The sequence below is a fragment of the Lactuca sativa genome, chromosome 2, assembly GCF_002870075.4.
Source record: "Lactuca sativa cultivar Salinas chromosome 2, Lsat_Salinas_v11, whole genome shotgun sequence".
NCBI lineage: Eukaryota > Viridiplantae > Streptophyta > Magnoliopsida > Asterales > Asteraceae > Lactuca > Lactuca sativa.
This window is the reverse complement of record NC_056624.2, coordinates 149,375,368-149,402,805: the sequence shown is the minus strand read 5'-3', so window position 1 is coordinate 149,402,805 and position 27,438 is coordinate 149,375,368. Positions and strand designations below refer to the sequence as shown.

General features: G+C 35.9%; 1 protein-coding gene across 1 annotated transcript; it reads right to left on the bottom strand.

The window, feature by feature from the left end:
* Nucleotides 1–2,288: 2,288 nt before the first annotated feature.
* LOC111909685 (probable pectinesterase/pectinesterase inhibitor 51) lies at nucleotides 2,289–4,424 on the bottom strand. The gene is made up of 2 exons (XM_023905464.3): nucleotides 3,307–4,424; nucleotides 2,289–3,110 (listed from the first exon to the last, which is right to left on the bottom strand). Exons 1-2 carry the CDS (start codon nucleotides 4,307–4,309, stop codon nucleotides 2,425–2,427), a joined length of 1,689 nt encoding a protein of 562 aa, XP_023761232.1. The 5' UTR covers nucleotides 4,310–4,424; the 3' UTR covers nucleotides 2,289–2,424.
* Nucleotides 4,425–27,438: the final 23,014 nt, after the last annotated feature.

Genomic DNA, 27,438 nt, shown 5'->3' with positions numbered 1-27,438 from the left:
CTAGGAATAACGAATGTGAAACTAGGATTAACTTGGGAATAAGTAAGTTAATGTGTAAGCCTTGTCTGATGACCATCAACAAGAGGTTAATTGAACGACCAATTTGATTAACTATATTTACAAGTCTTGCTTGATACGAGTTGAACACTAGGAAGCATGTTAGTTTAATCAACTGATCACTGTTTGAATTGACTTGTTTGCTAAAGGATTAGTTATAGTGAACGCGAATCTAATCATTTTAGGAATCGGTGAACATGAATAAATGAATTTGTGTATACAATTGTCTATGTTTTTAAGGTGTAATTTATCTAAACCAAAGTACCTAAAGAGATTTGCTTTCCTGTTAGTTTATCAAGAGTTGTTAATTGATTGTTCGTTTGAGATTTGTTAAACTACTTCTTTATTCTTTTCGTGTGACCTGTAACTTATAATCAAATATTTTAAATTAATTCACCACCGTTCCCTGTGATCGACACCCGACCTACCTAAACTATACTGTAATTTGACTAGGTACACTGCCTATAAGTGTATAGTTAGTCTAAGTTTGTTAGGTTATAAATATTAAAATTAGTGGGTACTTTTGTGCATATCAAGTCTCTATTTTTCCCCCATAAATGGAGTAAAAAATGGAGTGAATAGTGTTTCATCTCCAACTCTACTCCATTTTCTACCCCATTTTTTACCCCAAAAAGTATATTCCTAGAATATTTCATTTTTATAACTTATATATTGTCAAATACACCCCTTTACTAATTAAACTCTATATTTGTGATTAATTAATATAAATTAGTATATAACATGATATTATAAATATTAAATATTGCATTTAAATTATAATTAGTTGATAAAATAAACTAAAAATGTATAAAATAAAAATGAGAGTGACTAAAATTAGCAACCAAACTTCACCTCCATTTTGGAGATATGAATAGTATTCCCCCATATGCCCCCATACATGGGGGAATACTATTCATATCTTCAAAAATGGAGGTGAAAATGGGGTAGAGTTGGAGAAAAATATGAGAAGAAATGGAGTTTGGGGGTGAGTTGGAGATGCCCTAAGGGTGAAAGTGGTTGGAGGCGTTGGAGGTATGTGATTGACTTTCTTTTTTCTCATGTAGATGTTAGGTTTAATCATTAATGGGCTAATAAATTAGTTTGGGCTAATAAATCTTATTGGGCTGAATATAGGACTAATTAGTATTTGGACTTAGAGATTTGGGTTACAATAATAGTTAAATTAAGGAAGGTAAATCTTTATCATTGGGCTAACTATATTTTTTTATCATATGATTAATTAAAATATCAATTAGATTGAAAATTTTATGTAAATATGAGTTGGTGTAATTATTTGTAAGATTATGGTTATACAATGTCGGTGGGTAATATTAGGTAAGGACATTTAAATATGATTTATGTTGACGAGATGGCCAATTATAAGTAATTAAGTTCATTCAATACATTTATGGAATTTTTATATTGGTCACGTAGGAACATCTGGCGATCGAGTTTGACTTTAGGTCATTTGGGGTGTTTTGAGTAGTAGATTGAGGCTTGGTCCCTTTGTGTTGTATAGGAGACTTGTAGATCTTGTTTGGAGTAGTGAGCAATTCAGCTATCCCTCATATTGTGAGGTGAGTTTTCCTCACTGTACTTGTTGGTCAAAGGCACCAATGTCGACCCATTAGGTTATATATTCCGGTATATAGGATGATGTTATGCTGGTTATATGTTAGACTGGTAGATCTATATGATTACATGTCTTCTTTGGTTATATGTTAGACTGGTATATTTGTATGATTACCTATACTTGTTGGCTATTGGTTATCGTTTCATATGTCAACATGTTACTGTTTTGGGTTGAGGCGATCCTGTTTGGTACTGAAGGGAAAGATACACGGGTGGTCCAGTTGATAATGTAGGCCCAATGGAGCGGTATAGCTTTATGTTGTAGGCTGTAGAGCAGTCCAACTATTGTAGGACTTGCGAGACGGGCTAGTAGACTTTAGGCTTGGTAGAGCGGTCCAGACAATCTGTCGGCTCGTATGTACGCATGCATTGTATATGCATTGTATATGTTTTAAGTGTTATGTGCCTTAAATTGCTATTTGAATAATTTCTTAACTTTTAACTGTTTTTTGGAAAATAATTATATAATTATGCTAAATTTGTCTTATTTTTTCTTGTTTCTATTATTATTATTATTATTATTATTATTATTATTATTATTATTATTATTATTATTATTATTATTTAATTTCAATAAAAGAACCAAGAAATCAAAATGATTCGCATGTGAAGTTATCCTCTGGGATTTGCTAAAAACCAAAACCACTGAAGCTAATAATTCTTCATGGAATAGAATTTAATCTGATCTAATAAATTACAAAAAGGAGAAACTAGCATTCGGAATCTTCAACCCAATCAAGAACACGTAGCCTTCCATTGATCCCCTTGAAGGAAGTTTCCGACAGAATACACACCCACCCGCTCCGCCGGAATCTGGCTACTCCACGTCACCCTCCCCGTCAAATCCGCCCCTTTCCCACTATTCTCAAACTCCCCATAATACAGCGTCTTCAAAGCAAAATCCCCCGTCCATGGCATCCACCCCTGCGGCGTAATCAATGCCTCCAGCTTACAATCAATAAACACCGTCCTCGAAAACTCCTTCCATGGCCTTCCAAGGAAATTCTTATGAACTTTAGGGTTACTATAGTACAACCTCATGTACTCTTCAGTCCCGTTGACCAAACAATTCCGGAACACAAATCCCGTTGACTGCGCCGGATCTATCCTGCCATGTGCAGTCACGGCGTTGTTCTCCCCCTTTTCCGGCTTCAATTGACGGGGACGAACCAGGATGGTGCAGTCTTGGAAGATGGAGGCGGAGTTTCCGAATATGAAATCGACGTTACCTTGAATGCGACATGATTTGTAGAATTGACGGAGGGAGTGGGCGTAAAGAGTGTCTTGATTGCCTAAGAATTCGCAGTTTTCGATGACGGTGTGGTCGCTGTCGGAGCGGAACGTCACCGCCTGGTGTGCGTCGGGACCGGCGGTGTTTTCTATCGTTAAACCGCTCGCCATGAATCCGTCGCCGACTACCCCTGCAACATAAAAAAAAAAAAAAAGAGGTTTATAAATAAATAAATAAACATCAAATTTTAAAACTTAAAACCAAATAAAATTTAAATCGAAATATAAAATCCTAAATTTATCCAACTTATGAAAAAAAAAAAAAAAAAAAAAAAAAACTTGTTAAATCAAGTAAATTAAAGATATCGAATGTAGGGTGTGACTTACCGACTGTGGCTGTGTTAAAAGTTGAAAGTCCAGGTTGGCCTACGTTCAAAGACCCTGTAATTACGGTTTTGCCCATCCCATCCCCTAAAAGCACCACGTTCTGCTTTTCCAACCCGACCCGAACCGTTTCCCCATAAATTCCGGCCTTCACCCAAATCACGAACCGCCGCCCGGAACCCCAATCCGGAGCTGCATTCACCGCCTCTTGCACCGTCTCGTAATCACATTCGCCGTCTTGCTCACACACAGTCACATCCGCCTTCAATCCCGCCGGAACCCCTAATTGTGGTCCATCGCCGCCGCCGGAGCCACCACCACCCTCCCAGAATCCATCTCTCTCCGTCTTGGGCGGGCTCCACGACGCCGTTTGGTCGCCATACACATCGTATGCCATCATCATGCTTAAAGCGTTGCTGGTGTAATCGATTAACGTGTTCAGAAACGACATCGTTTCGTTGATCATTTTTGTATTGTTCACGTATTTGAGCGCGGACCAACAGTCGTACTGGTAGGCCAATCCGGCGCTGGTCCAAGCACGCCCATCCTTCATCTTGCCACGTGGCAACGCCTCGACCGTTGATTTGAGTCGGTAGTCTGAGTTTCGGAGATGTTCGATGCAGTTTTTAGCGGCGTAGGTGTGATTGATGAGACCTTTGGATGCTTCGAGGATCGATTCCACCATGGACTGAGCAGCATGGAGGTTCTCGGAGGAGACTGATAACGCCGACTGAATGATTTCCATCGCATTTCCATTTGGATACCGGACGAGTGAAGATTCACATAGCTGTGGATACCTCGTAGCCTTGCAAGCCTGATGGATCTGATCGGACGATGATGGCTCGTTTTTAATAGACGGAGGATGGATGCGTCGGTGGCGTGCGGCGGCGTAGGAGGTGGGGTTAATGAAAATGAGAAGAGAGATTAAGAAGAGGGAGATTATAGCCATGGAGATAACGAGTCGTGATGTGGAAATTGGATGATAAATTGGTTTTCTCCGATGCATCTGATCAGCGATTTATAGATTTGATTTGAAATTAGTGGTGGATAATCAAATTTGGAAAGTAGCGATTAGTGTGTGTAATGTGTGAGTGAGTTTGGAGTGAGATGGCGTGGGACTGTATGGCTTGTTCACGGGTTGCATAGTATCTACCCAACAAAATCAATTTTTACATATTTTTTATGGTTTTTTTGTGCGAAAAGATAAGTTTTATATTTTTCTGTTTATGTGTTTTCATTTTATTATTATGTTATTTTTAATATTTAGTTTCAATTTATTAATGCAATGTTTTATTTTTTATTTTAAACTTTTTTTTTCATTAATTGTGGGATTTAGAAATAATTTTTTTATATAATAATTATGCACGTTTGGAAATATAAATTTATGCAATCATTTTTTTTTGCAGATATATTTTTGATATAGCTATATTATTTATATTAGGTTATAACTTGTGGACACCAAAAATAAAAAAGACAAAATTGCAAAAATGGTTCCTGTTGTATGCATTTTTTGGGGGTTTTAGTCCAAACTCCGACTTTTTTTGATTAGTGGTCCTTTTAAGCTAGTTTCGTTGTGGATTTGGTCTTTCGGTAAACTGAAATGACTATAATGCCCTTCTGCTTTATTTTTTTATGTTTTTTTCTATTTAATTTAAATGAAAAAATTAATTAATTAATTTTGGGCCCACATCTCTCTCTCTCTCTCTCTCTCTCTCTCTCTCTCTCTCTCTCTCTCTCTCTCTCTCTCTCTCTCTCTCTCTCTCTCTCTCTCTCGGAATCAAGATGGTATCAACACAACTTCTTCAAAACCCAATTTATATCAGCTCCTCACCAGTCACCACCATCCCTCCTTCCAGCCACCACAAATCATCGACCAAAACCCGACCAGAAATCCAAATTATTCCACATCTTTCTGTTTCGTTGCCTCCCGTAGAAAATCCACGGGACCTCAATCCACCACAACTAAACATGCACTCTACTATCAGATCGTCGCTGGATCTATCCCTTGCTGACAGATTGCCTCTTCACCCTTTCCTCTCACCAGAAAATGCCCCCATCTCCACTCTTTCCTCGACCTGTTTCTACTCTCTACCATTGCAAAACCCCGATACCCTTTACACATCATATTTCTCTATTCTCTATGTACCACCGACGACGACGTCCTGCTGGAGAAGATCAATATCGTCGGTCGTCGGAGCTCTCAGGAAGGAGGAACCAATTGGGGGGATTTAACCCAGATGTTTCAGGTAAATCAAACGTCCCATATTCAGGAAGGAAGTAACTTGTTTCCTCCACCACCCACCCAGATGCAAAATTGATCTTTTTTTGTAGGATTTGGTTTTGGTTTGTGATTAAATTGAAATGTAAGGTTTTCATGTATGTATTTGAGTGAGTATCGGTAAGGATGATTTGTTGATCCACCGAAAAACAAGTTACTGTGATGATGTCGGATTGGTGATGGTCAAATTTGATGGTGACGAAGGCTATGATGGTGTTAGTATGCGATGTTGATATTAAAGTGTGTATGTATTTTAATTTTAGAGATTGCAGGTATTTCCAAAGAAAAAGAAAACGAGAGAGAGACCCTCTATTAGATTTAAAAAAATGAAATAAAAATAAAAAATAAATACCCCAAGGGTATTATAGTCATTTCAATTTTCGGAGGGACCAAATCCGCAACTAAACTAGCTCAAAAGGACCACTAATCCAAAAAAGTTGTGGTTTTGACTAAAACCCCCAAAAAAAATGCATACCACAGGGACCATTTTTGCAATTTTGTCATTAAAAAATTATAAATAAATCATAATATAATGATAAGACAAAATTTATTAATTTATAAAGATCACTGTTGTAAAATCCCGACTAGGTCCCGATTAATCTCCAATTCATCCATAGGCACTACTTGACCGACTAGAGGACGCTTAACGATTAATCCCTACATATATAATTATTGAATCTGTATAACACGATAAATTTTTAACACTTTAAAGAAGTTGTATCTCAATATGAACTATATGAGGTATGATTATTGTTGTATTAATCATATTAACCTATTGTGTTATGATATTAGTGGTATTTACGAACTTTGACATGATATTAGTCATATTTAATTTTTTAAAATTCAACAAATTAGCAATTTATGGTCTCCAATTAATCCCACGATTAATCTCCGCCTAGCCGATTAATCCCTTAACCCTAGTCCACCGACTAGCTAACGTCGAGCGTTTTTTAGAACTTTAATAAAGATAGATACTTCAAAATACAACATCACATCGGTTTGAATCCGCTCGACATTTAGTATTTGTTGATATTTTACAAAATTTTAATTTTATACCACCCTGTGCAACATAAAACCATCACATGTTTTGATTCAATTAAGCCATTAAAGTTATATCTCTCATCTGTATTAAAACAACTGAATGATGAGGTTTCGTGTATGCTAAGTAAACAAAAGTTTACAAAAATCAATGGTTAAATGATATTGCACCATCACGTTTCATTTTCAAAGAGATCAAAAAGTAACTTGTCTAAGTATGGACATATTATACAAACTTTTGAACATTTTTTTAAAATACATATTAACTACACAAATCATTTCACGTAATATATTGCAAGTAACATATAACAAATACCTATAAGCAAATACATGAAGGATCCAATAATCTATTTAGGAAACGTATGCGCTCTACGTTCTTATTTATGTTCCCACAACAATTTTCAATCAATATATGAGTTATAAACCAAATAAATTGGAATTAATCGTTAAATCTTCTTTTCTAATAAAAGACTACTAAATATGCCATTTGTCATTTTTTTAGGCCACTATCCTACCACGTGTCAACTTTCTAGACGCTTAGCTAATGTTTTTCCCGTTCATTGTTTTTGTCATTGACATTTGAAAATTTTTGAAAAAATCCAACAAAATGGTAACATTTATTTGTTTCCATGGTAATCGCTATAAATCAGGCAATTAATTTGTTGTGTTTTGGTAACTTGATGTTCCTAGGCAAGAAATCAGGTTGTAATCCTATCAAAATCGATGGACTAGGGCTACCTTTAACGGTTTAACCCATTTTATAATCTGTCATATACTGCTCCAACCAAACAGGATCGTCGACTTGAAGATTATTCAGCTCTTTTGATTTCTGGTTGGTTATCAAACTTTGTTCTTCATCGTGTAGAGTGCTAAAAAAGTTTTTATTTTTTTATTTTATGATTGGAATACTCTGTTAGCCAATCCACCACATCGTTAACATCTCCTTCTACTGCTCTTTCTATCTTTTTTTTTTTATGTTTTTCTTTCACTCAATCGTTAATAATTGATCTTGCCCCTCTAGATAACTCGCTATAAGTATCAATTATTCAATACTCCTTAGCTTTGGAATCATATAATCAAGAATCACATAAGTGGCTCTGTGTTGGACGTGGAGCTACCAGGTCGGTTGTCTTTTTTATTCACATTGTTATCGTATCATTGATGTTTCATTTAAATTATTGTTTCTTAGCATTTTCCATGAACTTGATCGTTTATATATTCAACATGTTGCCTGGGATATACTCTTATTATGGAACATTTATCTTTGTATATTGGAGTCTTGTGAGTTTGTCTTCCAATTGGAGACAAAATATAGCATTATAGTGGCATAGACCGTTAATATATTTCATTTCAGGATAAATGATATATTACATTGCTATGATAATAATTAACAAACCTATTCTTGATTAATAATTCATTAATTAACTACAATTTGTTTACTTTTCAGGGTAGTTGTTGTAATGCTCAGTGTTCGATAGGGAGGGTGATGTATTTATCTCGTATGTAGGTGTGCAAACGAGTCGAGCCGAGCCCGGCCAGGCTCGGCTCGGGCTCGTTTAAGTTATATGAGGCTCGAGCTCGAGCTCGGCTCGATTCAAGCTTTCTTGTACTGAGCTCGACTCGAGCTCGTAACGAATTATCCAAGCTCGGCTCGGGCTCGGGCTCGACTCGTTTTTTATCTGACGTGCCTAAATAAGCTTAAGCTCGGCTCGAGCTCGTTAAGAAGCTCGTTTACTAATACCCTAAATTCGTAATTCCTCTAATATATTTTTATTTTAATATATATAAATAATAATAAATTATATTATGTAAAGGCTCGTTTAGGCTCGCGAGCCTAATCAAGCTTAATGACATAGGCTCGAGCTCGAGCTCGTTTAATAAACGAGCTTAATTTTAAGCTCGAGCTCGGCTCGGGCTCGTTTAAAACCGCTTTCAAGTCGAGCTTTTAACGATCCGATCACGAGTAGCTCGCGAGTAGCTTGGCTCGTTTGATCCCCTACTCATATGTATATTTCCTTAGAACTATGTGATATTTATTTTGGGTGATATCACAACTAATCCTTTTGTGAATTTTGATGTTGTATTTAAATTTAGTAATGACTTTATTTTCTCTAAATTTGTGTTTTTACATAGCAATTTGCCTTTTATTTTGATTCAAGCTTAATTATTTTCTTACTAGGTTCTAGGGCTTTAATTTGTAGTATGCACTTGACTATTGTTTGATATAGGTTCATATATTGAATAAATAAGATAGAGAGCTCTATTTGGTTGGAACGTGGGTGTGTTTAAGGGCATTTATGGAATAAATAAGATAGAATCATGGCTGAACATACTTTAACAACTTAACTAATTAAGATAATTTTTAACATTGAGTAAAAAAACAACTTTATATATCTTAATCTATTAAGTTTTATACAGGTTTTGTGTGAATTTGTAGTTTTTGTAGGATTCGACAAAATGCATTTCTACTTCTGAGACGGGGTCCGGGATTTAAAGACAAAATTTTGATTGGAGGAATGAGATTTGAAAACTCAACAAACATTTATACGTTTCTTTCAATTTAATGTTGCGCTCTTTTAAAGCATTTATTTGATTGTACACTAAAAGATGGAGTAGTTTATTTCCTATTTTTTGGGATATTTTTGCTAATTTTACTGTCTATTATTTTGATGGAAGAGATTGTCTATTGTTTATGTAACTATGAAAGGTGAAAGCTTAGGTCATTGAAGTAACTCATAAAGACAAAAAGAGAAGCTATTAATGATAATGAAGGTAAGGTTCTTATGATAATATGACTGTTGGTTAAATAACATTATCCATCCTTGTGGTCAGTTGAATTTACGGATGCGATCCAATTTTTATATTTTAAACAGTTGAAGTGAATATGTTTAAGTAATTTGGTGGTTAGCTATCTCAATTGTGAATGTAAGTAAAATATATATTGAGTTTTCCGTTATGAGGATATGAGATTTTAGCGTAATTGAAAAAAAAAAATAGATTAGGGTCAAATGCAAGAAATAACAATCTTCATTCATGGGTTTATTTATTATAGTCATTGGGTACTGAATCTCTTGGTTTTGTTTCTCTAAGAGATTTTATTGATAATGTTTGATGGTATATTTCAGTAAGATATAAAATAAATAGTAGTTGGAAATCTGAAAGTAGTATGTTTCACTTATAAAAATAAAACATTGTAATTTTTTTATGACTAACAAGTTTTACTTTGACTAAACAAATGATGAAAGTATTATATTTCAATTGAAAAATTAATTTTAAAAAATCCAAATTGTTAAGGCATTCTATTTTCCTTCTTTAGATTATACAATGAAAATCTTAATGTTCTTGATTTCATTTACTAATTATAGCATTGCACCGCCATTTTCAATATTTAGTATTATATTATCTAAGAAATAATTCTAGAACTGTGAAAATAGAATGTATTATAGCATTACACTTTTCATCATAACATTGTACTTTCAAGAGTATAGGGCCTAAATGCAAGAAATAGCAATGCACTTTCTTTTGTTTGTCTAATGTAGCATCTTACTTTTAATTATGTTTATTCGGTTCTTCTTAATTAACTATTTTTCTTATTTAAGTATTGTACATTAAAAGTACAATGCTATCATACATGAAACAGTGTATGTGACACAAAAGTAGGATGCTTTAACTGAAAGAAACAAAAGTAAGAAACAATAGTTGGATTGTTAATTTTATAGATGGAAGAAACAAAAGTAGGATGCAATGGAAGCGGGTACCCGTTCTCGCAACCGGGATTGCTTCGGAACCGGAATTGATGTTACCGGTTCTATTTCCTAAAGTTTGGAACTGATACGGACCGGTTCCGTTTCTCATTTCTTGGAATCGTTACCTACAGTATATCGACCTTTGACATAAAAAATATTTTAAATTGTAATATACCAACATAAATACTATTACTTATCTTAGTCAGTAATTAAAAAGTTTGTTGTTGATATTCACATTTAATATTGTCATTTAAATAACTAATGGTTTGATTAGGCCTCCATTAATTATAATTGGAATTCATATTGTATTTTTTTACTGTATATTTATATATCATTGAGATATCCTAATACCCATTATGAAAATGGTGACATTTGCTCGATAGTTAAATAAGCCATGAGTATCAAATATTATTTTTTAATTTGTTAACCATGGTTTCCACGGGTTATAACCTAGTGTTCCTAATAAATGGTAAACCTAAAACTCGCATCCACTCCTTTACATACCGTTCTTCAATATATTAGATCATTTTAAAATCAGTAACACAAACAAAAATAAAACTCCCTATGCAAAGGGAATATATTACAACAGAAGCATCCACAACAATTTGATGATTATTGATTAAAAAGAAAAGTTGCAAACCCCTTTCTAACAATATATACTTCTTCAATAGACATCAAGTTGTCTAGAAATGGAAAAAATGCAATCACGACCATCTTATAACAAAAAGGAAGTGATTTGTATACAACAACAATTTATGCTTTATGGAGTTGTGCAATACAACATTTTAATGCACAAATTGTTGTGTATGGAAAAAATTTGTTGCTTACGAATCAGTGCCCATAACAAAAGCATCACGGTTACTCAAACCATACCCAAATCTCTTATCCATTGATTCCTTCATAACCTCTTGGTGATGGATTCTTCAACCCAAATTCATTTCATTTGTCAATCTGCAAATCTCTTCCTAAAAATTTACATTTCAAAAGGGCCATTTGAAGTTTAGTTAGAAATTCAATAAAAAAAAGCAAAAAACTTAAACTTAAAGTTAATGTTATATGATAATATCACAGGTTGTGTATTTATTACCAAGTACTTATGGAATTGAGTAACTAAAGTCGAGCAAACTAACTTTCACATGAAATTATATAATTCATTCAATAGAAAACCAAAGTATATATGTTCCATCGTCTATTAATAACAGTGATCCAATTGGTCTTAGATAAAAAAAAAAGATATCAAAGAATATATCCATTAGCAAATGTTGCAATTTTTTAAAACCATAACATAGATGTTGCTTTCTATAGATAAAGACATGAATATGCATTTTAAATATGGTAAAATTTTTAGCAATCAAACTACAAAAAGAAAGGCACTATAAAGACAACTACAATATAGGAAGGCTGATTAGAAGTGTGATCATTGTGATTTATTCTGCAATGGTACTACGGAAGTCACTTTTATGTATACACATGACTATGTTTGGTAAAGCAAGAAATAACATAAAAAACACTTTAATAACAATGTAATTTTAAAGTACAATTTTATAATTTATTTGGGATAAATATGAATTCTTTTGTTTTTCTCTTCCTAATCAATCAACATGGATCCGTTACCATATGACCCTAAAAGTTGGCAGAAATAAGTAGAGGTGCAAATCACTTCATTTCTTCATACCTTTCTCACCACTTATCTCCCAAATACCCCAAATCCTCTCTTCCTTTCCTAGCGCTTCCTAAGTGCTGGAAGCGGGTCCCGAAGCGCCATAAGGCCCCGAGAAGAAGAGCTTTTGGCTCAAAAGTTATGCCCGCGTAGGACCCGGCTCCTCATTAAACCCCCTTGTAAGTGAGTTATGTTTACCCTACTTTTGGTATAACTTATTTTTAAGTTCATTATCATTATTATGAATCTATAAACAAGATTTATCAGTGATTCAAAGTCGTTATATTGATTGATCAACTTATGTGGATGATGTCTAGGCTATGATTTAGAGAGGTGTTTAAAGTGGCATTTCCAAAAAGTATACTTCGTATACCAAACAGACCCTACCTCCGATATGATCCTACCTGGTCGTTCCTTACTTGATAGGTCATGAAAGTAGACTTTGAATTAATGATAAATCAAGAATAATAATTAGTCGCAATAAATATTAGACTAAAATCTAGTAATAATGATACTAGGTTTCGTCGAAGGAAAAGAAAAATGTTAGAAGCGAAGCGTTGACCGAATTTCAAGGCATCAATTTAAACAAATGAGTGCATAGTTACTTTCATCTTACACATAGATATGAAGTAGTTAATATAAATTACGTGCTATATGTGCATATTATCTGTGTTCTTGATATCTATGCTGGATGAACAATTTATACATGTTTTACTTGATTTAAAATGTATATGTACTTTATACCTATAATTATAATGGGTAGAGTTGTGTAGATGATATAGATGATGAAATAAATGATGAGAGGCCTCAATGTTTAAGCTGATTCAGTCATCTAGTGGAGTATAGATGAAGACCATGGACTATCCTAGACAGTCCAATGGAACGCTGGTAGGATCGCAACCTGTAGGTGTTTTTGAACTATGTGTTCACTAGGTGTACTCCATCCCCCTCATGGTTTCCTTATTGAAATATATTGTTGAGGAATCCCCTAAGCAGTGTTGTCCATCCCAATGATAATCCTTAGACTAGGACCTTAAATTAGATGCTTTAGGGACAAAGGTGAGGATAATGGGAATGGGTAATCGGGTTGAACAATTTGATGAAATTAATGAACTTAATTATTGGGGGTTGAAAACCCTATGTGCTCGCCAGGCTCCCAAACCTGACCCACTCAATTTCTTGTATTACATGTAGTGGCAATAGAGCACATAAGTGATGATCTGAGGACAGATCTACGAATTATAGGCCATTAAAATAATAGATGTTTTAAGGCCCGTATCATTTCTATTTATTCTTATGTACTGTATTGACAATGACATCCCAACGTTTTTAATATAAAGAAAATACATTTCTTCGGAAATGATTTGATAAATTACTTATCATATTTTTGGAAACAAATTCTGCAATATTATTCTTCAGAAAGATACTCTGATTTTTAAATAAAGCATAAACAAATCGATCTTTTTTGGCCGTGAAATTGGGGATGTCACATCACGTTCCATTGTTAAGGGATTTTTATTGAGACTATATTCATTAGCTAAGTCTAAACACTTAGCGTACTCATACTACTATAATTTTTAATCTTCAAAGCGAGATACATATGTATAGATCTATACATGGTTGACATCCCTAACTGCGCTTGCTAGCTACAACCTCGATCGATCGAAGCGGGTGATAAGTGTTTACTATTGTTACTACAATGTCCAATGAAGCGTTGTAGCATGGTACATTCAGTCACATAGCTTGGTTATATAACTCACTATAAACATTAACTAGAATCTCTCTCTTTCTCTCTCTCTCTCTCTCTCAAACACACACTCTCACTACAACCCATAAACTTGATTCTTTCAAAACTATTTAAAGTAAGGATTTACTTATACAAAGATACCTTTTGATTTTCAGATTTTATTCAAAGACTCTTTACAAACAAAACTTTAAGTATGGTTTTACTTACCAATAAAATGATTTTTAGACTTTTAAATTGTAGTTAGCAGAAAACCTATAATTTCTCACACACCTTGTGTTAACCCTCAAAACTACATGTATTCTCAGGAAATCAATAATCAAGCATTCAAACGACGGCTAGTCATGGATTTTAGGCAATCTAATTTACTAGTTTTTGTTTTGCCTGTCTACCTTTTAAGACAATTTATATATTATACTATTATCTGTAAAAAAAACCCTTTATTCAAACATCAAGAAGGAATACAAATGATGTTTTGTTTATTGTTGTACTTGTATTATATATTCAGTTTACATGTGATCCATGAACTTAGTTGCACAGCTAGGCATGTTCCGTTGCCTCGAACGGGAGTGTGACAATTAAGGACTTAAAACCATGGTTTTTAGCTTCAGGATGAAGTCACGAAGTGATGCATAAGGTCTAACGATGTGACAACGATTAAGCCTGTAAATCGCTAAGTTTTTGGAACTCACGATGTGACATAGAGATGCTCACGTCATAACGTCAGTCCAGTAGGAAATATGTGACTGAGTTGGCTTAGTCGGGATTGAGTTGCTGGAATTAGACTAGGTAGACTCTCACAATGTGACTAAGGGATGGTCATGACGTGAGACTCGATGTTATGATTTTTGACCGATGACTTTGACTTTATGGGTTGGTTCTTTGACCTGGTTTGACTTTGGGGTGGGTCCTAGCTATGAAGGGGTGAAATGGTAATTTACCCCAAGAAGAGTATGCTAAGGAACCTTAATTACGGAATATCATCTTAATTGCTAATTAGGGTTATTTTTGGATATATTTAGTGAGAGGATATTTGTGGCAGCAGCCCGAGTGTGAGTTTTATCCGATTACCGATCGAGGCGAGTCTTCTCACCATACTTGTGGGTCGAAGACACCAATGTTATCCCACTTATTTGATATGTATAATGTATGTGTCTATGTGACTTTTACTGGTATGATTGCATGTTATATACATGGAGCTGATCTGGGCTTGGAGTCATTATGGACTCGGGGTTGATAAAGACCTAACACAGTTACATGTTGTTACATGGAGTCATTATGGACTCGAGGTTGATATGGAACCGGGGGTTGTTATGGACCCTATATAGCCATGTGTTGTTATATTTATATATGTGTTATATGTGGTACTTTGGGGGAAACTTACTAAGCGTCGTGCTTACAATTTATGTTTATAGTTTCAGGTACTTCCGGTACGAAAGGGAAGGCCTGATGTGATGGCACAACATCCCCTCATGATTCCACACTTATTTTATTTGTACTCTAATGGTTTTGACACTTTGTATTGTGGTAGAATTTGAGACATCTGATGAATGGAACTAATGGTTTTTAAAAATGAAAAGTTTTTATCTCTGTTTTTTGGGTTATTATAGGTAGGGTAGTAGACATGGGCGACAAGTCATCTTCATGCAAAAAAAAGAGTGATATTCCTCAAAGAGAAGAGGGGATGAAAATCATAATAAAGGAAATGATTTCCATCAAAGGTAATATGACTATAAATGAGCACCTTTTGAGTGTTGAGGTCAAAATAAATTAATACCCATAATGATCATCAGACGACCCAATATAGATACATGTCAATGAGCGAAAGGAGAATTTGTGTGAAACAGTAGAGGACAAATTAGGGTAGCAGAGGCACCCAAAGACATGAAGATGAGCATATGATGGTGAAAACCCAAAAAGAATATGAAACGGAGTTTTAAGGTTAAGGGCGGTTTGGGAAGAAAATTAAAAGTGTGTGTAGTGGAAAGAAGAGTCACACCCAAAACCGGGGGGGGGGGGGGGGGGGGGGGGTGGAATCTTGGATTAGGGGTATACACATTATGTTATTGATGGATCCTAAAATTGCTCTTGCCAGGCCACGTTTGCTACAGAGTTTTCATGGGATATTTTTACCACGTGACTTTGAAGCACATTGTTCTCTTTCTAAGTCGTTGTTGGATCAAGAATCCCTCCTTTGTTCTTCCAAAAGCAATCAATTACACGGTTGCTTGAGTAAATATATGTTGATTTTAGTTGTGGATCATACACATTCTTTCACTCAGTTCGTTTCATGAATGTGTTATAGAAGACTAAGACTTTTTTGGTGTGAGTTATTTTTAGTATCACCGTATTGTATCCATCGGGTTCCTCGTACCAATGTAGATTTTTTCAGCCAAACTCGTCGGTGATTATATAGGGCAAGGACGAGAATGGGTACGGATATTGGAGTTCGGGGATGGAGATGGAAATATTCACCAATACCGACACTCTTTGTATCCCTAATAATGACTCTTTGCATCCCTAATAATGAGCCAAAGATGATGTCAGAGGACATAATAAGATGTATTTTTATAAGAAGTGTATCTTAGGGTATCATAATAAATACTTAAATAATTGGTAAAAAAGATTTCTTAAATCTTAATGACATTATTTCCAGTTTATTTATTTTTTTACTATCAAACGAAGTTAAATCCCTAAGTTTTGGATGTTTTACATCAAATATTTTCATTAACATGAACGGTTTTGTTTCATTTAAACACATATCTTCCAAAAGGAAACAAAAGATATTGTAGATTACATGTATTGCTATGGGACACACGGAGATCATATATATATATATATATATATATATATATATATATATATATATATATATATATATATATATATATATATATATATATATATATATATATATATATATATGAACTTTTGGTAAACAATTTTTCTTTGGTAGAAAAAGGTATCTACTCTACTAAATGGTTTTTTTGTCACATGTCACACTCTAATTTAATTTGTCGAATGTCATTTTGTGGTTATTTTGAATTAATTTTGTTTCCATATGTCATTTTATTAGTTTTTCTATTTTATTAAATTCACATAATATTTTAATATAATAATTGCAATAAATATAGTAATAAATGGATATCAATTTCATTAATAAACATACCTTTTAATTTCAAAAAATTTAAATTAAAGTCCATTAGTATTTTTTTATTTATTTAAATTATGTGTAAATTTAAAAGTTAAAAAAATTCAATTATAATAATTTATTATTTTTCTTATTTTCTTCAAAATTCAAAATTCTCAAATATTTTAACATTTATATTTAATTTTTTTTTAAAAATTTACTTATATAATACATGGATTTCACAACTATTTTTTCATTATATACTTATAATATAAATCCTTATAATATAAATCCTTAAATGTTTATTTTCTAAAATTACCCCTAAACATTACTAAAGAGCCTCTTTTCAGCTTAATTGAAACCATCAAGATTTGAACCTCAAAACCTATCTATAAGGCGCCCAACTATTATCCCGTGAGCAAACAAGGTGATGATTTCATTTATTTTATCAATATAAAAATATTAATATTTAATTAATAATCAAATATTTCTTCCAAGCTAAAACATTCTACTCGGAAATACACTATGGCAAAAAAGTGGAATGAATGGGGCGGTTTGGTCACATGCACTACTATTACTCTATTAGGTCAACCATTTGATTTGGTAATGGTCACGAGCATGCTCACATGTGCATTTTGTGTCACCTTGCACCTCAATTATTTTACGAGTACCTTTATATCATTTAAAAAGAAAATGAAACTAAATAAACAATAACTCTTAAGTTTCGTGATTTTGAGGTAATCTAACAACATATATAATTATATAGACACACACTTAGGCTCACATGATAACAATTATATAAGGGAAAACTACAATAAAGTACCTATATATTGGCTTTATAATTGATTTAGTCATTATATATTTTTTTTATTCAATTAAATCTCAAATACCGGTAATCGTATTCAATTTAACCGTTTGACCCGGTCAACAGGTCATCCAACTTTCAAAAATTACATTTTCGACCCAAATTTCAAAATTTATTACAAATTTGGTCCAAAATTTCCATTTTTGGCCCAGATTTTAAATTTTTTTACGAATTTGGTCCAAAATTTACCCTTTTTGCCCAAATTTTAGAACTTTATTATAAATTCATTCTAACTTTAGTTTTTTTTTACATTTTTTTTCTCAAAAGTTTGTTTCTAATATGTTTTTTCTTTAAAACTCATATTTATACAAAAAAAAAAAAAAAAAAAAAACATATTTTCACATAAAAATCTTATTTTTTCTATATAAAAACTTATTTGTATATGAAATATCTAATTATAAAAATAGTTTTGGATTATTTATATGACTTCTCTTAAAAAACAATTAAGAAATTAAAAGTAACCCTAAATTATACTATTAAATTATAGTTTGTCAAAAACTAGTTACACTAGTAACGCTAAATTATACTATTAATATAGAGATTTTAATATGTGTTCTATTTAGTGTGTATTCTTTTTTCTATGAGATTTTAATATAGTTGTTTATTTGTATTTTTCAATCTGTTGCATTTTCGTAAATTAAATCATACCTTCGATCACATATATATATATATATATATATATATATATATATATATATATATATATATATATATATATATATATATATATATATATATGACAAAAGGTATGTAAAGTTGTTCTAATTTCATATATGACAATCCATATTTATTTCAGTAGGAGTTGTAATTATCAACGTTTGTAATACTTTTTTACATTTGTTAAATGTCATTTTCTGCCAAAAACCTCCTTATCGACAAATGACAATTGTTCCATTCTAGATAGTTATTTTTTGTTATTACAACAATCAAAATTGACACAGGGATCCGATTTTACAAAGAAGTTTAAATAAAGAAATCCAAAGTGATGATGAACTATATGTATGAACATGTATTCAGCGAGAAAGAAAAAATATGAAGTTTTCAATATGTAACATCTTCTATTGTTTAAACTTTTCCTATAAATGTGATTAAAGAACAAATAAATAATATTAAAATGAGTGTAACTCGTTTTTGACAAACTATAATATAATAGTATAATTTAGGGTTACTTTTAATTTCTTAATTGATTTTTTAAAAGAAATCACACAAATAATCAAAACCTATTTTTATAATTAGATATTTCATATACAAAATATAGAAAAAATAAGATTTTTATGTGAAAATATGTTTTTTTGTATAAATATGAGTTTTAAAGAAAAAACATATTAGAAACAAACTTTTGAGAAAAAAAATTGTAAAGAAAACTAAAGTTAGGATGAATTCATAATAAAATTCTAAAATTTAGGCAAAAAGGGTAAAATTTGGACGAAATTTGTAAAAAAATTTAAAATATGGGCTAAAAGTGTAAATTTTGGACCAAATTTGTATTAAATTTTGAAATCTGGGCTGAAAATGTAATTTTTGAAAGTTGGATGACCTGTTGACCCAGTCAAAGGGTTAAATTAAATACGGTTACCGGTATTTGGGACTTAATTGAATAAAAAAATATATAAGAGCTAAATCGATTATGAGGCCAATATATAGGAACTTTATTGCAGTTTTTCCCATTATATAATTAAGAACAAGAGAACAAATCTAGGTAAGATATTTCTTTTACCCGTGTATAGGCGTGACGGATGAATGTAATATTCATATGTGAATATAAAGGTAACTAAGCGAGTTACCTTTATATTCACATATGAATATTACATTCATCCGTCGTGCCGGTACGCGGGATGGTTTTGGGGCAAAAAATAAATATGTGATCCAGATTTGTTCTCGTGCGTTCAATTTCATAATTATTTTCATTTGAACCTTCACACACACACACACACACACACACACACACACACACACACACACACACATATATATATATATATATATATATATATATATGTATATATATTAAGATCAGGTGAGAACACAAAAATAAGTGAGGCTATCAGGATAAATCATTGTCGTAGGATTGAAAAAATAAAAGGTTAGAATTTAATTTTATTTATAGTCAAAATCTCGCAAGATAATATAACATTTTTGTAATTATATGTGAGATTTTGATATTTTCCGACAAATATTAATTATTTAGAGGTTAAATAGGTAAACGGAAAAAAATGCAGTCAAACGATCGACCCATAACCAACCAACCCCCCCCCCCCCCCCACCCTTTCTTTTTTTTTTCTCTCTCTACCACATGTTAAACCTCATTTAATGGGTTTTTTTTTCCACATACTTCGGTTTTTTGTCACAACTTTTTTTTTCTTTGCAAACTTAATTCTCTACAAAAGAAGTATAATCATGAAAACTTTAAAAAAAAATTATAATAAAAGCCCAGAAGAAAATTCTCAAAAAATCATAAGAATTTGATGAATACTTCTATTCAATATACTAGTGACTTTGTATAAATAATTTTTCAAAATTAAGTTTCTAAGTGTTTAAGAAATATTAGTTATATATATATATATATATATATATATATATATATATATATATGTGTGTGTGTGTGTGTGTGTGTGTATGTGTGTGTGTGTGTGATTAAAAAAAAAGTTTTGATTCAGCTTGTTTATGATCCTTAATTTGTGATGTACACATATTCACATTTTTATTTGTGTACACACATTTATGTTTGTACATACATGCACATTTTTGTTCGTGCACACATATTTACATTTCTTATTGTACATACGCGTACATTTTTGTTTGTACACACATGCACATTTTTCTTTGTTCACATGTATTTACATTTCCGTTTGTTCACACACACCTTTATGATTGTACACATATACACATTTCTGTTTGTGCACACATGCACATTTCTATTTGTGCATACATGAATAATATTGTGATCTCATCACAAATGACACACGAAGCATTATGAACATATGGATTGTTGTTATTTTTCTTGGTAAAGTCTATAATGATGTTCCCCTCAACCCGTTGATGCTACTGATGTTATTATATTAACTTCTAAGTCTTTTTTCTTGCTATTTTGTTATTATATAGATACAAAAGCTGGTTTTTGTTTTAGTTTTCTCCATCATCTTGTTCCTGCTACTACTGAGGATCTTCATTCACATATTCAATGTCTCAACATATAGTAGCTCAAAGAATATAAATATTATTGTTCTAACATGAACTTTTCTCCAATAAATCTCTTTGTGATATTTCCACAAACACCTTGTATGCATATCTCAAAAGTCTAATATTTTGTTTTCAACTTTTGAAAATCATTCATTCCTTGAAATCGTAGAAGGCAACAAACAAACAGAGTGAGGAGAAAAGCTAGAAATTTGTGAGGATGCATGAATATGAGTTAAACAAATAATTACATCGAGACACAATGAATCAAAAAAAATAGCAATATTCCTCTTATTGGCATTTTCATAAACGCCTTGTGTGCACATTAATCGGTCAAGACTTACGAATCACAAAAACCGTTTTATGACCAAAATCAATATTCCTGCTAAGATAATGTCGATTCAAAATAGTTAATGAACATTTATAAATCATATACAGAAGTTTCTTTCTTAAGTTGTACTTTTGATTGGCAGGTTTTGATTAAGAGAGTGTTAAATTAGATATGATGGAGAATTGGCATCGGAGGTGGCGACTATGGTTGTAACGACCGAAAAATTCCAACCAATTTAAAATTTTCAAAACAACCCAATTCCATTAAAATTATTACAAAAAGGTTTTCAATACAATTTATTTAAAGTATTCCGAGAATCACATCACGACCAAAAACATGAGGAGCGGTACGATCACGCCTTCGCCTTGCCATGGTCTCCTGAGGAACCTGAAAAACATAAAACCACAACTGTAAGCCCGAAAGCTTAGTGAGATATCCCCAAAATCCCAACCACATATACCATACACGCATAACATGCCATAACATATCCGATCACAGAACAGCCATGCACTTCGGGTCTACTGTGTGACTGGTCCGCCGCACCGGCCAACAGTCCACCTGGTCCACCCTCCGAGTCTAGCCACATACATCGAGTCTGCAGTGTGATTGGTCCGCCCGCACCAGGCCTTCAATCCACCTGGTCCACTCTCTGAGTTTACAGTGTGACTGGTCCGCCCATACCGGGCCTTCAATCGGCCTGGTCCACTCTCCGAGCCTTGGCACGTCTGGTCCGCCCTATTAGGGCCTACAGCCTATCCGGACCGCTCGTTGGGCCTTCGGGACAACCCGTCCGCCCTGGGTATCTTGGCCTACAGCATAAAGCAGGACCCGCCTCAACCCATCTCCAGTCCAAACAACCATGTGCAAATAAACATACAATCATATAACAGTTCATAGTTAACAAGCCGATCAAACAGATCACATAGCATATCATCATCCTAACCAGGATACCAACCTAACCGGTCACTAGCATAGCATCACCCTACCTCTCAGGGTACCGATCTCAATCACGTCTCTATCATATACCATCCTAGTTACCAGGATGCAAACATATCAAAGCAATAACATAACAACAAATACCCGGATCTCAATCCGATAAGGGTCGGCCTTGGTGCCTTAGACCCTGTTGATATAGTGAGGATAACTCACCTCGCGAATGGCGATACTCTAAACTGAAGAAGCAGGCTCTCGAATCACCAACTCACCGCAAATCCCGAACTAACCATCATAACAAAATAAACATTAGGTCAATCATACTTCCACATATCGGACCAAGACCAAAGTCCAAATCTCATACAAAGTCCAACATTGGACCAATTTACCAAATTGGGCCCACTTCACCAAATGGGCCTAGAGCCAATGTCCATAACAATAATTGGGCCCAAAATACTCTATCCATAATTTCCCAGACTTGGCCCAATAACCAACTGTCCACCAACGGCCCAAACTCAAAGCCCAAAAATGAAAGTCCAACAGGAGGAGTACGCTGGGCGTACCCTCCTTGGTATGCTGGGTGTACTGCAATGAAACGCGAATGAGGATCGGGGCTTTGGCCCGCTACGCGTTGCGTACTCTAAGGCTACGCGGGGCGTAACCCTGATGCTCAACAAATCCACATAATGACTTAATGGTTTAAGCTCTTAAGCCCAAACTTCAGATCCTTAAGCCAAAAATGATTAGAACTCATAAAGTTTCAAACTTTATCACTTGGGACGTCCTTAAGCTCTTAATCCAAGGTCTTAATCCATTAAGACCTATATATCTCACACATGGAACAACTACAGCCCTTGGGACCTCATTTTTCTCACTCAAGACCTCTCCAAAGGTCTGAAAGGACAGATAATCTTGACTAATTCGAAACATGCAACAAGGTGAGGACTTTTGGGGAAAGAATGGTGTCAAAGCTTCAAAATACATAGATCTACACAATATGAATGTCAAGCAAGAAGCTTTATACCTCAAACAAGCTCCAAAGGATGGTATCTCTTTAGATCTACAAGCTCCAATCGTTCCTCTTCTTCCTTGACAACTTCTCTTTTCTCCTTCAAGCCTTTCTTTTGCCAAAATAAGCTTTCTAAGGTCAAACACACCCAATAATGGAGGGAATACGAGTTCTAGGGTTTTCTGAGGTTAAGGATGAGCATAAGGAGGCTAAGGGGGTGAACCAACATGTTCCTTATATAGTGGCTGACCCTAAATTAGGGTTTGGAGTTTCTGAGAGTACACTGGGCGTACCTCTAGTATGTTGGGCGTACTCATCCGGCCATCCCGCATACATCACACCATTACGCTGGGCGTACGTCCAGCTTACACTGGGGTTACCTAGCCAGACTTCAAAACACATGCATGCCATGCACGCATGGGAACCTTTTTCCACTTATACCACAACGAGCTATAACAATGATCAACTTCAAAACACCGCAACTCCTCTAGTCTAAACCCGCTTCCCAAATAACTTTACCTTCATACGGGGTGACGAGAAGCCCAATGCTTCTAACACATACACCAGCCCGAAACCTTCTCGGATAAAACTCATTTCTCGCAAAAAGGACCAGAATTACCCTTCCTCTTAAATCTCATGGACTCATAATTAAACACTTAAAGAACGGGGTGTTACAATTCTCCCCCACTTAAATTAGGCTTCGTCCTCGAAGCCTGCGACAACTCTACTCCGAAACTATCCCTGCAATGCACCGCCTGGCATTCACCGGACCAGGCTACTCAAGACTCGACCATCGAAATCCAAAACCCAACTTACCTTTCTTGCTGACAGGATGACACATGCTTTAGCCTCAGAGCAACTCCCACGAGTTCTCCACCGCAATCTCATAACCGCACCAAACTGGTTCTGGTGCCCTCGGGTTAGGAAAACCCCGATACACTGGTGACACTTCCAAACATCCTTCTGGATGCATTTTCACCATAAAAACAAATTTATCTGGAATTCCAAAATTCCATCCATGCATTCCTGCCGAGCCTCAGCAACCATCCAACCCGGATGTGCCCCCATACCACTGCCGCAATCTCGCTGCTCAATGACCATAATTGGACCACTCCCATCATAACCCTGCGCTGCTACTTCCACTTCCGTGGATTCACACTCCCTCTCGGAGTTACACTCCTCTCCCTTTCCTTACCAAGGAAAACCACTTGGCTGCCTTGACACTACCACAAGTGCCACGGCGCTCGCCCAATGTTACACCACTCCTTCATAGCGTATCCGCTATCCAACCAACACACATGCTCTGACTCTGCTCGCAAGGACTCTCGAGTCCATGCACCATCTCCACTAATCAAGATCAATACTCGGGGCCAGACCTTCTAATTCTAACACATCACAACATACTCAATCCATTTCCTCGAACCTCTCTATCAATACCTGCAGAGTCTTCAACATGACTGGACCGCCTTAACAGGCCTTCAGCCAATCTGGACCACTCTCAGAACCTTCAGCCAATCTGGACCGCCCTCCAGTGCCTTCAGTCTGGCTGGACCGTTCTCCGAGCCTTCGGCCTGACTGGTACGCCTCCCGGCCTTCAGTCTATCTGGACCGCTCAACTAACATCCAACATTCCGAGCTATCTCTCTGGGAAATCCTCCCATGCAAATTGTTCTAGCCCTCTAGGGGTTCCGAACTCTATCTCCATCATACATACTCGATCCCGGCCCGATCCCAGGCCTTCCACAATCAAATGCCCTAGGTCTGTAACCCGCCCCGCATGCCTGACACTTACTCATACCAGCCTACACTCTGGGCTAACAGAACACTGCTGAATCCCAAACAACTAAGCAACCTCACATGCTCATCGACCATCCGGAGAACTTTCCAATTCTCCCCCACTTAGGGTACTGACTATCAACCATCGGTCGCCAACACCGTCCTCCCAGACAACTCTGCACTAAACCAACATTTACACGCGGCTGATTCCCACTAGCTCTAACAACCTTCACAAAAATCACATTTCCACACTGATCATCCCGCTCGAAAGAAACTCAATCTGCAGCCAACCACTCCTTAGGAAGCAGATGCTTCCCGACATTCAGACCAAAAGCCAATTTCCACTAATCACCCTCATACATAATAACCAACGAAATTTCCATACAATAGCCCATAACCAAACCACAACCCTCAAAAACAACGAATACCGCACCGAAAACCACACAAAGATACTAGCACATAAGCAATACTCCATAATAATCGCAAGAAAATCAATACAACAAGAAAGGAACATACTCGTGTCTGCATCCGGCACTACTCTGACCTCCTCTGCTGTAAGCTGAAAAGCACGACCCTGAACCCTTGGGGGCTCCGCCCCACCCTGACCTCCACCTGTGATCCTCAAAGTGGCCGGTGTTGGAGCCTGCACCGGTCCTGCAGCAAGCTGTGGACAGTTGACCCTCAAATGTCCAACCTGATGACAATGATAACAAATCCTCAAATCCCGAACCGGCGCTGACTGCCGACAATCCCTCGCATAGTGCCCCTCCTTTCCGCACTTGCGGCATGCACCACCGGACCTACAAACTCCAGTGTGACCCCTCTCACACTTCCCACAAGCGTGGCTGCTCTGATCTCCCACCCTAGAATCAACGGTCTTGGACCGTTTCGGCGCTGGCTGCGACTGCACCGGAGCCTGCCTCAGCTCACGCAACTGCAACTCAATCTCTAACTCACGCCGCCTGGCAGCCTCCTGCAACTCCAACAAGGTCTCGCACCTCTGCGTAGATACAAACTGTCTGATATCCCTCTTGAGCATGCTCAGATATCGAGACATCTGAGCCTACTCCGAAGTGAACTCAGGGCAGAACATCGCCCTCTCAGTGAACATCCTGGTGATCTCAGTCACCGACTCCGAACCCTGCTTCAGCTCCAGGAACTCCTGAGCCAATCTCTCCCTCTCAACTCGCGGGACATAACGAGTGTTGAACATCTCTCTGAACTGATCCCATGAAACCGCAGCCCTCTGCGCATCCGAATATGACCCCATGGTCAATCTCCATCAATCCTTCACCCCGAGCCTTAACAAGTTCAGAGCACATCTCACCCTCTGATCAGCAGGGCATGAACACGTGAAGAAACACCCCTCCACGTCCGATAACCATCTCATAGCAACAATCGGGTCCTGAACTCCATCAAAGGTGGGAGGCTTCGTATTATCGAAGTCCCGATACTGAAAACCCCGACTAACTCCTCCCCCTGCCGCTGCTACAGCCGTTGTAGCCATCGCGGCAGCCGTCTCCGTGAGAGCTGCATAGCGCTCATCAAAATACTCAACCATGGCGGTCTTGATCGACCCGAACAGTTCCGGCAACTCAGCCCGAAACAACGCAGAAATCTCATCCCACAAGATCTCATGAATCCTCGCATCCAACTCGCACGAGCTCATCTGACCAATAACCTCGGGCGGCACAGACCCGCCCGGAACTCCCGATCCTGCTCCCGATCCTGAACCGGATCCACTCCCAGCATGCCTCGGAATCTCCATACTGAAAAACACCACAAAATCTCAGACACTTCCCACTATCCCAGGAACCAACTCTCTCAACCCAACCCTAGAGGTCATGGTTTCCCTGATACGCGTATGGGTCCTGTGCTTTCAGTAGTACGGGCCCATACTACCTTCCACACCTACCCATATTTGTATGAAGTACTACCACAACACCCTAGTGAAAACATGCATAACAAACGCTCAACCCTCACTACTAGAGGAACACTGGAAATCTCCCACAAGGAAACCCTAGGCTATAGGCATCACAAATCAGGCAACATTATCATGAAATCCTAAAAATCCCTAGCCTAGCACTAGCATGCTGTTGTAACAAGCTCAAAAACAAATATCATGTATGGTATTTTGGGGTTACTTACTGGCTCCGGCTGATCGTACCTTCGCGTCCTCCTTTACTTATTTTGAAAACCATTTTAAATTCTCTTTTGAAAACTCTCCTCGATTTCAGACTGGAGTCACACGAGTGTTCCTCCAATTCACTCAAACCAAGGCTCTGATACCAACTTATAACGACCGAAAAATTCCAACCAATTTAAATTTTTCAAAACAACCTGATTCCATTAAAATTATTACAAAAGGGTTTTCAATACAATTTATTTAAAGTATTCCCAAAATCACATCACGACCAAAAACATGAGGAGCGGTACGATCACGCCTTC

Bases quoted from the DNA above. Each gene is read 5' to 3' on its own strand.
- LOC111909685 (XM_023905464.3), bottom strand. From the start codon at position 4,309: ATGCATCGGAGAAAACCAATTTATCATCCAATTTCCACATCACGACTC. The intron at 3,111-3,306 runs GTAAGTCACACC...TTTATGTTGCAG, and splicing joins TTTTAACACAGCCACAGTCG to GGGTAGTCGGCGACGGATTC.